This window comes from Notamacropus eugenii, chromosome 5 (assembly GCF_028372415.1).
Source record: "Notamacropus eugenii isolate mMacEug1 chromosome 5, mMacEug1.pri_v2, whole genome shotgun sequence".
NCBI lineage: Eukaryota > Metazoa > Chordata > Mammalia > Diprotodontia > Macropodidae > Notamacropus > Notamacropus eugenii.
In genome coordinates this window covers 44,172,098-44,185,626 of record NC_092876.1, presented here as the reverse complement: position 1 = coordinate 44,185,626, position 13,529 = coordinate 44,172,098, and the positions used below count along the sequence as shown (strand labels likewise).

Genomic DNA, 13,529 nt, shown 5'->3' with positions numbered 1-13,529 from the left:
CTCTTATCACCACATCATACTTAAAGAGATCCAGATAAACTAGACTCCTTCAAGAATTACAGGCTCTCTGACTGCAACGATCACTTGTTTCTTTCTCTGTGTCTCTGTCTTCCTCCTTCTCCTCTTCCCCTTTATCTATTTCTCTTTGTCTCCCTCTCTCTGTCTCTGTGTTGACTTGTGATTTCATTAGTATGGGGAATGTCCTGCAGGGAGGGGGGAATCCCTCCATTGGTGTGGATTGGGAACCCGTCTATAACACAACTCACCTATTACATAACCCACCCATAACCATAATGCATCTTATAGCATAATGCATCTATAGTATAACCCATCTACAACATAACCCATCAGTAGCATAACTCGTATATAGAATAAGCCCTCTATAACACAACCCACCTATAACTATAACCTTTCTATAGCATAACCCATCTATAATATAACCTACCTGTACCATAACCCCTCTATAACATAACCCACCTATAACTATAACTCATCTATAACATAACCCATCTATAACATAACCGATAACCCATTCATCAATAGTATAACCCATCTATAATATAACCCATCTGTAGCATAACTCATCTGTAGAATAATCCATCTATAATATAACCCACCCATAACTATAACCCATCTATAATTATATGCTTAAGAGAGTTGCCTGGTTGATGCGATGTTAGGTGAATTGCCTATGGTCACACAGCCAGTACAGATTAGAGACAAGACCTGAACCCAGGCTTTCCTGATTGCACAGCTAGCTCTCTGTTCACTCCGCCACAGTACCACATCTTGCACAAAGAGATATTTTTCACATGTATCCATGTACTGTTGAATTTAACCAAAAACAATTTACTTAGATGCATTACTGAGTTCAATGCAACTTCCCTCTTAACACACATTTTCTCAGTTAATAGATAACTAATAATATACCTATCATTGGAGGTTCTGCAAAGTTTTTGTTCTTACAAAGAGGCTCTCCTATTCAGAAAGGTTGGGGACTGCTGTTTTAGGGCTTACAAGGTAGATAATTTCCAGACAATTGACTCAGAGGCAAACACATGTACTACAGATTCAGGATTAAAACAAAATATCTATGATAGTTTAAAAAAAAGAGGTAGAAAGGGTCCAGGACCTGGCATGAGAAGATTTGGGTTCAAATCTTGGCCTTGTTCCTTATTCTCTAGGAGAGGCTAGGCAAGTTTTTTTTAAACCAGTTTGGACCCCAGCTCAAAAGGATGGCTCTTTAAGGTTCCTTCCAGTTCTATAACCTATGGGGAAAAAAAATCAAAATTCTGAACCAAATAGCATCTGCAGCAAACCATGCTAAATGTCTCCATCAGTGACCCACAAAAGATTATATATATATAGCTCTCTCTTTCTCGCTCTCTCTATACACAGAGAGCATGCTATATATATATACACACATATATGTATATATATAAAATCATATATATACATATATATATATGATCTCACTTTCATTTACTTTAATTCTTTAGAGTTACATGGTGCTTTTATATATACTGTCTTACTGAGCCTTATAACTGGTAGACATCATTATTTCCATTTTAAAATATGGTATATTTTTTTGTTTTTCTGAACTTGACAAACACCAAGAAACATGGACATTTCCATATATAAGAACAGAAAAGCAGAACTGTAAATGAAATGGCAAATTGCTACCATTTACAGTTTGTTCTTCTTAAAGAATTAATAAATTCATCAGGCTTGTTTCAAAGCTTCCCTCTTGCTTATTATTATTCCCCTTTGAACTTCCTTCTCCTCTGTTCTGTGCATTTTCCCCCTGGAGAACACTTTTTATTTCACCATACAGCAGCCCATAGATAGTCAGTATAATCCTCACCTTTTCAGTGAATCTCACCACCCCAAGGACCAATAGAGGCTTCCAGTCAGTACTAGTCTAAGTGTCTGGACTTCCCTAGGAGGGAAACAAACTGTGTTGTTGTTGTGTCCATCCTCTGTTTTCAAAGAAGATCATGACATCAGAGAAGTGATGACATGATTTACATTTGACTTTGTTTTGAGTGAGGGAGGGCTGTGCAAAGTCAACAAACTCACTTTGTCCTCCTGAGCCATCTGGGTCCAGTGACCAGACATGCATCAAGATGACTGGAGATGGCCCAGGATACACCAGGGGCTGTTGGAAAGAGGCAACCTGTCATATTCTGGCAAGTCCATCTTCCATCCCTACCTGGGGACTATAGAGCCCTGCAGTCTTCTAATACTATCCTAGATGTCTGGGCTCCCTTCACCATTTGTGCATTTTAAAAAATATGCCTCAATGACCCTCTTTTCTTCATTTTTCTGTTTTGGCTTCATTATCACTATTTCATCATTTCTCTCCCAATCCCTTTCCCTCCAAAACTAAAAAAAAAAAGAAACAAACATTCACCTCATTTTGAAGAAAGTGGAGTTATGAAGAAGTTGATGTCCTTGCTTGAGGTCACAGAGCAGGGGGATGACAGGGCAAGGACTCGACTTTGAACTGAAGTCCCTTCCACTGTTCTTTGTCTGGCAGTTTCCTACAGTGACCATCTTTAGCAGTCTCAGGAAGGGTGATTTTTAAAGTTAATCATGTCCTCAAATTTCCTTCCTGTTCTTATTTTACTAGCATGAGAAACAGCCCACCTTTGTGAGATGGGGTTCTTGCATTGAAATCTGCAGGCAGAGACCTGGGGGGGGGTCTAGCTGCTACTCTGCCAGCCATCGGGAAGGATAACTGAACAAAAACTGGGACATGGCCCGATCCCACAATTGCTCCACTCAAGTTGTCTTTCTGTTAAAATGATGGGATTAATCTTGCCATCAGCTGCTAGGCAGAAAGAGAAACAACCAGAAGGGACAGCTTATCCCTAGGCTGAAATGTTAAAGGAAGATTTTTTTGCTGGAGGGGAAAAAGTGTAGATCAACAAATTCTGGGGTGATCTGGACAGGGGCAGCTGACATATGGCTGCCTCCAAACTTTCAAAACAGGAAAGTTAAGTTTCCTGCCATTTTTTCCCCTAATTAAAGCTTGACATAATGATAAAGCAACTGATCAAAAGTCTCGAAAAGCAAACTTCCTCGGTCTTCATTAATTCTGCCTCAGATCTTTCCAGCGGCATGGAAAAAATAGCTAATGAGGACTCATTAGAATAACCTTTGGCCGGAGAAATCATTGGTGTGCATCGTGTAACCACTGAATATTTCACTACTGTTAAATATTTCACCTCCGACCTGTACAATGGGTTTTAGTTCTTTGTTATATCAGAGATTCTTTTGATAAGGATGCAATTTCCTAAACTTTGGCAGCGCTGACCAGATCACAGATAGCTTTCCATGAAATGACAAGGCAGGGTGGTTTAAATAAGCCTAAAGAACTTACAAAATGGGCTGGGGGATCTAGAAAGCAGCGTACCAAAGATGCTGGCATTGAGACTGGGTAGAACAATGCCGAATGGAAAGGCTGACCTCTCACCTTTGGGAATCTGCATGTTTGGAGAGTTACTGCAGCTGCTATTATGAAAATTTCCTTTCTAAATAGAGGTGATCTAAGGCTAAATGGAAGATTGCAGACTGGAGATATTTAGGTCTAACTGGCTCATTGTGTAGACTCAGTAAATCTTAAACAACCATACCAGGTGTTGACAGAACAGACCGGGAGGGGTAGACATGAAGACAGCGGGCATTTTTCTCTAGGTTTCAGTAGTGGGTGGCCACAATTATTGCAATGCCGGTTTCTACCTTATACTAGTAATTTTCTCTGGATCCCTAGGGAATCATGATCTCCTCGAAACCTACCCATTCCCTAATGAACGAGCAGCCTTGATGATTTCTGCTCCCCAGGCTCCGCTCCTCAGAAGGACGCATCCCTTAGAGATCCAGTAATATGAATAATAGTACCTCATCTTTGTCTAGCACAAAGATTCTTGGCCTAAGGTCCTTGAGTTTGGTTTTAAAACATTTTGATAACTGTATTTCAATATAATTGATTTCTTTTGTAATCCTATGCATTTTATTTTGTGCACTTAAGGATAATCATCTGAGGAGGGGCCCATGGCACCATGAGACTAAGGGTAAGGAGCTTTTTCTACTTTTCAAAGTTCTCTCTCACTAAGATTACTGGATAATCTTAAGGTTGGCCTAGTGGTTATGGTCAGCCAATCTCAATACCAATAATAATCCTTCTTTGCCACTCACTAGTTAAGAATTGATGAAAAAGTTTTTATTAAGTGCTTACTGTATGCCAAGAATAAAAGCTTTAATTAGGCTGATGAAGGTATTTCTGTTAGTCCATAGCTAACTAGCTATGGATATTAAAAGCAAACTTGTCATTTCCTTCAAGTCTGAGGCAACAGTTTCCTATGATCTGTAGAAATTCTCAGGCCTTGTGGACAAACAAGGAAAAGACCTTTTGGCCAGAAAAATGGCTAACTCTATTTTAAGATTCAACTTGAGTTACACATATGAATCTAGAAATGATTCTTTTAAAAGGAGAAATGGATTTGGTTTGGGGGAACTTTAGTTAATTCACATTTTCAAACCAATTGCATTAATCCCTCTATAAATTCTCTGGTTGACTGCAATTTTATATTATAGAAGATGGGCCATTTTAGAGAATAATTGTAACAACTCATTTCTTCTGATACTGTTAATGTCTGAGGAACTAAAAAAAGAAAAAAGCAGAGCTTTGCCTGTTTCCCACTTGGAAATAAAGTTTCATAAATGATAGGGCAGGAACTGGGAACTCAGATTTCTGGCCTAAAAACTGATGTGGACCAGGAGAACACCCGCAGGGACAGACTCCTATTTTCCAAGGGGTGGCTTGCTTTTGAAGCAATAATAGCCTGTCACGTTACTTCTGTAGCTTAATAAACTGTACTGTTCCATGTGAGGTTAGCAGCATAAAGCCTGGACTTGGCCTTGGTGCAGATCAATGTGGCGACTCTTCCAGTGTAGAAATTCCCTACATTGATGCAAACTGGCCACTTTTCTGGATCTCATGGGTCTTGGTGTGGTTCCTGGGAGGCACTGAGTTGTGCCATAGGTATGTCATGGTGGTATGTGCCATATTTATGGTCATACATCCTGTATGTGTCAGAGACGGGATTTAACGCTAGGCCTATCCACCAGGCCATGCTGCCTGCCTGTATTAATGACTACTAGCTTCACATTACAGATGAGGAAACTGATGCACATAGAGAAATCAAGTGAATTGTTTGTGGTCACATAGAGCTGAGACTCAAACCCAGGTCTGCGGACTCCACATCTGCCCCTCCGCAATACCAGACTTTACTTTCACAAACGATGGCCTTTGACCCAGAAATCACACAGGCACCAAGAAGCACTGAAGCCCCAGGTCATGTTACCTTGATACCATCCCCAATGGGCTACTTATGCAAACCCTACAATATCCTATTAGCCATCAAGCAGAAATATAAGGCATCTACTGTGTCCAAAAATGGTTGCCTTACAAGAGTCAAGCCAAAAGGAAAAAGAAGAGAAATAATTTCTAGAGTCTTTCCTTCGGCAGCTGTGGGTACACAAAGCCACATGGGACATGGTCCATTGTCCCTGATTCACATTTCACAGAGGGAGGGCTGGTGGCAGGCAGGCAAGGGGATAGAGAGAGATTTCAAATTACTGTGAGAAATAAGACAGAAGCTCATGAAATACTCACTCATGAAAAATGAGAGTCTTGTTTGGCTGATATTTGTCTATGCTAAAGTTTAAATGGCATTAAACAGGAAAATGCTCAAACCCAGGGGGAGCAGAAGGGTCTAACCCATGCATTCGGGGAGCTAAGATTCATTTCTTTTCATATTTCATTACGCAATGCACGAAAATGGAACTGATGTTACACTCAGTTAGCTGAAAAGACATCACATATGCCTACTGCCCTTCCTCAGTGCCAGATCTCTTCTATGGAGACACCAGAACCCAAGTGTCCTGGTCTCCAGTGCCCAGGCACAGAAGTTCAAAGAAAGAGGGAGAAATTAAACAGGTGTCTCAACAGCGGTTTTCTGCAACTACACAAGGACCTCATAATAAGGGTTAAAGAAAGGAAGAAGAAAATCTCCAGGGATATCCCTTCTGCCACTGCAGGGAGGGCACAGAATTCGTGGCCGACACTGGGGCTCATTCTTATTCCTCAACAAATTCTACCAAGCCCTAAAAATAGCCCATCCCAGCTACACAACAGCATGAGCTGCCCAAGTCGGAAAGAGCAGAGATTTGCAGATTTAAACAATTTGACAAGGACTATAGATGGAAGCTCACCACTCCCCAAAGGGCTGTGTGGCTTCTCTTCATACCTATATTTCATCCCAGGCTGCTTCATATTGGCGTCGCTGGAAGGTGGAACGTTGTGCACGGACAGCTGTCCCAGGCTACGGGCTACCATGGCCACTGCCCGGAACTTGCTCTTGGTGCCCAGGCTGGGGCTGCCGGCATTCTGTCTACTGAGCCGGTCTTCGGTACCTCGACCCTTCAGGCTGTGTTCTGAACACACAAAAGATACCTGCATGGTGGCCAGCTTTTTCCTTGGGGTCTCTCTTTCTTTTTCCTTCTTGTTTTGTTATCTGTTGGAAGCAGCTTGTCCTCCTGAAGCTGGAATGCAGTTTATTCATGGGGAGGTGAAGAATTCAAAAGGCCATTTAAGGACTGTCAAAGGCAAAGTAGAAAAAACCCCCAAAGCCAGTAGCATCTTTTAGTGGCTGATCTTTCAAAAAGGAAAAATATGAAATATCCAGGAACATGTCATAAAATACCTTATCAAAGAAGACTTGCCAGGCCGATGAGTTGATGCCATTTTGTCTTTTCTCTTACATTCTGCCTGCGTCTGGGGAATGCCTTGCCTTCCCTTCCCCTGCAAATCTTGCAGTGAGCTCCCAGACAGTTTGTCAAAGTTTCATCTTCTTCTGTAACTCATCCGAGGATGGGCATTCTCCAAGAGCAGTTTCTCATAGGCATGAAGCAAAAAGGGGGAAAAAATCAACCTCTCTCACTTCCTTTTGGGGAAGGGAGAAGATCCATTCACAGGTGCCGTGTCACAGAGGCTCCCATGCATGATGTAACTTGTACCCAGGAGCCCAGGGGAGGGGCAGATATCTCTGGAGACACGATGGGGCTGAGTATGGCCAGGCTTCAGCTCCTTCCCTGGTCTTCTCTGTGGCTTTCTGGAGGGGGACTGAATGATGACTGTGCCACCACAGTGAATGCTGTTGAGCCCTCTCCTAAGTCAATTAGGTGACCAGTGAGCTGAGCAGGAAGAGTTTGGCAATCCATTATTAATGAATCGGGGATACACTGGGCTGTCTCTTCCCCTGACGGAGAACTCGGATGGCGGCCACTTGCTCCAGAGCCTGTGTGAGCACACAGCTGCTCTGTGAGCTGTTTGCTGCTCCCGGGGAGGGACCCAGTTATGAGGCAAGGTCTGGGGGCAAGGCTCCGGATGGAGGACTCAGCCCAGAGCCACAGACGGTGAAGTCAAAAGGTGGGGCATTTTGGGGAGCAAACAAGACAGGCACAAGCTGGCTCTCCTAAGAGCTTGTTCCAATGGTTTTTAGGGGAAAAAACACAAAGCAAAACACTTGATGGAATTCTTGCACTTAGCTCATCTCCTAGAAGGACATGCTATTGGCTGTAGCAAAAGGATTCAGGTAATATTCAAGCTGGGTCAGAGGCACTGTAACATTGGGTGTTAGTTTTGCATTCAGGAAGATCTGAGTTCAAATTCCACCTCTCACATACACTTGCTAAGTGACTACAGATGAGTCACCTAATCTCAGGCAACTCCTTATGGTACTAAGTTATAGATGAGTTGCAGTCTCTCTTGGTGGAGGAAAATTGCACACTGGAAATCCAAGATCTCTGATATAGTGACACATATGAGCTATGCTTTGGTGGGGGTTGGGGGGGGGAGGACAGGTGGGGCAGAGAACAGGGAGAAAGGAAGGAGATTTCTCTGTGGTCAAGTTTGGGGCACTATGCTACAGATTCCAGATAGTTGTCAGTCGATCATCAAGTATATATTATGTGAGGTGTTGGGGATGATACAAAACAAAAGAGAAACAATCCCTGCTCTAAGGAGCTGGTTTCCCAACCAGCTTCAAACTTCAAATTTTCATTTGGAGTTCAGAGCCTTTTTACTCACTTAATATGAACACAGAAAGAAGCTAACTTGGGAAAAAGCAATGACCCTATTGTTCATACCACACAAGGTTCTGGGACACGAGTTTGGAAGGGTTCTATATTTTCTGTCCTAAATTGAATGCCATCTCCTCCAGGAAGCTTTCACAAAGGGCTTCATTCTGAACCTAATGCACCTATTATGCAATATTGTATATTAAGGTTATTTATGTCTGTGTCTGATCCTTCTGACTCAGGGGTTCTTAATAGGGAGTCCATGAAGGTTGGTTTGAAACTTTTATAATTATATTTCAATATAATTCATTTCTTTTGTAATCCTATGTATTTTATGCATTTAGAAACATTATTCTGAGAAGGGGTCCATAGGCTTACCCAGACTTCCCAAGGCGTCCATGAAAAAGGTTAAGAAGCCCTATTCTAACTAGGAAGTTAACTCCATGAGGGCAGGCAGAGACAGCATCTTATCAAACCATTGTGCCCAGCATAGAGTATCATGAGTTACAGGCATTTCTATTGAAATGAATGAGCAAATGGTGAAGAAACTCTTGAACCAAACAGGCAGAGATATTCACCACACTCTTCTTCCTCGGCTTGAGTTCTCCTGGTTAATAGCAGGCAGTGTTAGGCAGTGAGGCAAAGAAAGGCTGAAATGCCATAGAACTACTCTCCTCTGTCTCTTCTCATTAAGCTAAGCTTTGGAATTCTTCCTTTTCCCCTGAAAGGGCCTTCTCCTTAGGGGGAAAAACCTCAGTCTGTTTTTCTACCCAGAGAGCAAGTGCTCACAGAGCTGAGCAGGGAGGGGTTACCTCCTTGCAGTCTGGAATTCCAGTGGGAGAGGCCTAACATTCAGGAAGGGGGTACTAGTCCTCCTGTTGCCCTGGTTAGACCCCACTGGCTGGGGGACTATGTTCAGTTTGGAGTTGGAAGTTTAGGAAGGCCATTGATACGCTGCAGGGTGTATGTGGGGTGATCAGGATGATGAAGAGCCTTGGGTTCATGCCATGTGAGAATAGGTCAAAGGAATGAAAGGTAATTAACCTGTCAAAGAGAAGGATCAAGCAAGGATGTTGGAGCCATCCTCTAGTACCTGAAAGCCCATCAAAGTGGAAGAGGAATCGGATGGGCCGCTGCATGGTATGGAGGAGTTGGAGTCACGAAGACCTGTTTTCATGTAGTAGCATGTGGTAGGTGCTTAATAAGTGCTTGTTGATCAACTGGAAGCATAGATGAAAAGGATGGACCTGGAGTTAGGAAGACCTGAGTTCAAAACCTGCCTTAGACTCTTTCTAGTTATGTGACCCTGGGCAAGTCACTTCACCTCTGCCTGCCGAAGTTTCCTCATCCCTAAAATGAGGATAATAAGAGCACCTCCTTCAAAGGGTTATTGTGAGGATCAAATGAGATAATGTGTGCAATGCATTTTGCAAACCTTAAAGCCTTATTCAAGTGCTAGCTATCACCACCATCATCATCACCACCACCACCATCATCACCACCACCACCATCATCACCATCACCACCATCATCACCACCACCATCATCATCACCACCATCATCATCATCACCACACCACCATCATCACCACCACCACCATCATCACCATCACCACCATCATCACCACCACCATCATCATCACCACCACCATCATCATCACCACCATCATCATCATCACCACACCACCATCATCACCACCACCACCATCATCACCATCACCATCATCATCACCACCACCACCATCATCACCACCATCATCATCATCACCACCACCATCATCATCACCATCATCATCATCACCACCACCATCACCATCATCACCACACCACCATCATCACCACCACCACCACCATCACCATCACCACCATCATCATCATCACCACACCACCATCATCACCACCACCACCATCATCACCACCACCATCATCATCACCACCACCACCATCACCATCATCATCACCACCACCATCATCATCACCACCACCACCATCACCATCATCATCACCACCATCACCATCATCATCACCATCATCATCACCACCACCACCATCATCATCATCACCACACCACCATCATCACCACCACCACCATCATCACCACCACCACCATCATCACCACCACCACCATCATCATCACCACCACCACCATCATCATCATCATCATTGGTATTATTGCTCCTGGAAGGCAGAAACAGGAGCGATAGGGGGAAAATGCCAAGGAGTAGATTTAGGATTGATGTCCGAGAACCCTTCCTAACCATTACAGCTACTCCAAAGTGGAACAGGCTGACTTGGAAGGGAAGTTTCTCCATCTCTGCAGTAGGTAGGGGTTGGACTGATGATCCCTGAGGTCAGTTTAGCTCTTTGCCTTTTACCTCTGCTATGTGTCACTGAGTAGCAGTTCCACAGTCAGGGTTTGCCCTGACCAACATCATGTAGTGGATGACCTATCCTGATACATCTCCTGGCCTCATTTTTCCCCTTCCTCCAATCTATTCTCCACACAGCTGTCAAAATGTGTAGACAGATCACCAGAACTTGAGCAAAATGGGACTTCAGAAGTCATTGAACCTAACCCCTTCAATTTACAGATGAGGAAACTGAGGCTTGTAGTGACTGACACACAGCTAGTAAGTGCCAGCACAGGATTTGAACCCAGGCCTTCCTGGCTTTACACCCAACACTCTCTCTGCTAGGCCAAGGCATTTCCTAATGCTGACTACCCAGCACCATAAGCTCACCTAGTTCCCTGCTGACTCTGGAATCAAATATCAACTCCTGTGTTTGGCATTTAAAACTCTTCATGAGCAGGAGGGTATCCACTCTTTGAGGCTATCCACTCATTTACTTTCTTTCTTGGACATTGTAGATTGCTTCCCATGCCTGGAATGCCTTCTCTCCTCACTTACAAATCTTAGAATCCCTGGCTTCCTTCAGAGTTCAGCTCAAGCATCACCTCTTACATGAGGAACCTTTTCTTGATCTCTGCCCTGCTCTCTCCCCACCCCAGTACCTCTCCCTGGTCACCCCCTCCCCCACAGAGGCTTCTCTCTCTCCCAAGACTCCCTTTTATTTACTCTATACATACATATAGGTGTACCTTCCTAATAGAATATAAGCTTCTTGAGGCCAAGGGTTGTTTTGTCTTCATATTTCCTGAACTTTGCACATGGTACTAAACCCTTAAGTGCTTTTTGAAACAAGACATCCTCCAGCTCTCAATGCAAGAAGCAAGACTCCTTTATCTATCTAGTATAGCCCACAGAGGGCCAGTCACTGCCCTGGGCCCTGAAAGTTTCTGGTGAGGGGCTCTTCCTATAACCCTAAGTATAACTAGATGTGAGCTTCCTGACCTCCTGTACACTTTGAATCTCAAAGCTGAAAGGATAGAATCATGTGACCTGGGAGATGAAAGACCCACTTCATCCAACCTGTACCTGAAAAAGCATCACTCTTACAAACTGCCTGACATGCTCCCCCATTCCCGCTTTGTTTGCTGACCTCCAGTGAGGCGAGGGAGCCTGCTACCCCCAGAAGCATCTCATTCCTTAGGGAATATTACCATAACCATTACTGGCAGTTCCCCTGATATCAAGTCTACGTCTGATTCTATGTAACTCCCATTAACCTGCTCCTAGTCCTGTTCCTTGGGGCCAACCTGAACAAAGCTAATCCCCTTTCCAAGTGACAGTCTTTGATATATTTGAGGACACTCATCCTGTCCTCCTTAACCTTACCCTTTACTAAAGATCTCCAGTTCCATTCTCAAATGGCACAGACTTGAATCCTTTCTCTGGACTCTTTCCATCTATCCAAGTACTTCCTTCCTGAAAGATTAAGCCTGAACTGAACACAATAATCCAGACGCAGTCTGATCAAGGGGACAATTGCTTCTTTAGAGGCAGCTAGGTGCATAGTGCATAGAGCGTTGGCCCTGGAGTGAAGAAGTTGGATCACAAGTTCGAATCTTGCTTTAGGCATTTGCTAGCTATGTGACCCTGGGCATGTCACTTAAGCTCTGTGCCTCAGTTTCTTCACCTATAAAATGGGCATCATAATAGCACCTACCTCCTAGGGTTGTTGTGAGGATCAAATGCCATGGCATATGTAGAATGCTTTGCAAACTTTAAAGAGCTACATAAATGCTATTGATGATGCAGATGATGATAATAAAGCTAGCTGGCACAGTATATACAGCACTGACCCCAGAGTCAGGAGGCCCTGATTTTAAATATGGCTTCTGACATTTATTAGCTGTGTGACCCTGCGAAAGTCATTTCACTGCTGTTTGCCTCAGTTTCCACATCGGCGAAATGAGGATAATAATAGCACCTACCTCCCAGGGTTGTCACAAGGAGCAAATGGGATATTTGTAAAGCACTTTGCAAACCTTAAAACACTCTATAAATGCCAGCTATTATTAGCTATCATTACTGTTGGTATTGAACTTGAAAAATGAAAAATAAAACTATATACATGCAGGGTAGTATTGTTGTGGTTAGTTAAGTCCAAAGCTTAGCTTTTAGGAAGGGCAATGACTAAACCCATTGCTGGTCCGCAATTCACTGTTAGGCTGAGAAATATGAATGGTCCTTCCATGCTGACTCACCTTGAGGGATTTTCTGCTAATGAGGCAGCCTGGAAGGGAGGTGAGAAGACATGACCTCAGAAAACCTAGACCTGACTAGTAACCGGTAAGATTAGTCATTTCATACTAGTGATACTCAGAATATAATGACAGAGGCCACAACTGGGACACAATTACTCATTAATGGTCACTCATCTTTGGAAATAGAACTAGGTTCCATGAACTTGCTAGGATATAGAATTGACACTAATATTCGGAGTAAAATGAGGCTCTTGGTGACTTCTTGTAATGTCTCTCCATATTCAGATTCAATTTCTTTCGTACTTGGTTTCAACTATTCTCCTGTCAAGTCCTGCCACTGACAAGTTGATAGGAAAGGCAGCCATGCTCATTCAAAATGTGTGTGGTTTCCAGATAGCAGGATTCTCCATCATCTGAGGAGTAGGACAGCATATTTTTGGGATGGAAAGTGTTTCGTAAACATTAAAACACTGCATACACATGTCTAATTATAATTATCATCAGCATCAGATATCTTTAGCCACAACTGTGAGGAGGCTACGCAGGCCAAAAATGAAGTCACATACTAGCTTTAAAGATTTAGCCCCTCCATCTTCTTGGGAAGAAAAACAATCAATTTCAGTAAAAAAAAATCACAGCTGAAGCATGAAGACCATCCCTCCTTCTCATCCTTTCTCTTCCTCAGTCCAATTTCATTATTCTTTGGAAATCCATCTTTGGCCTGGAAAATAATCTAATGCTACTGTAGTAAGATCTGGCCTATTCTTGTTGACCAG

The 13,529-nt window shown here is 43.2% G+C and overlaps 1 protein-coding gene across 9 annotated transcripts in view; it reads right to left on the bottom strand.

Moving 5' to 3' along the window:
• KCNAB2 (potassium voltage-gated channel subfamily A regulatory beta subunit 2) overlaps window positions 1–13,529 on the bottom strand; it is a 198,118-nt gene that overhangs the window by 54,397 nt on the left and 130,192 nt on the right. The window contains exons 1-2 of one of the 9 annotated variants that reach the window (XM_072608689.1): window positions 6,771–7,457; window positions 6,315–6,663 (exon numbers count right to left, since the gene is read on the bottom strand). The exons of 5 other annotated variants lie outside the window; for them this stretch is intronic. In XM_072608689.1, the coding sequence (XP_072464790.1) occupies window positions 6,315–6,526 (212 nt within the window). In that variant the 5' untranslated portion in view covers window positions 6,527–6,663; window positions 6,771–7,457. Of the gene's footprint in view, window positions 1–2,413; window positions 2,667–6,314; window positions 7,458–13,529 lie in introns of those variants that run through there. 3 more of the 9 variants (XM_072608688.1, XM_072608690.1, XM_072608692.1) reach the window with 3 other exon arrangements.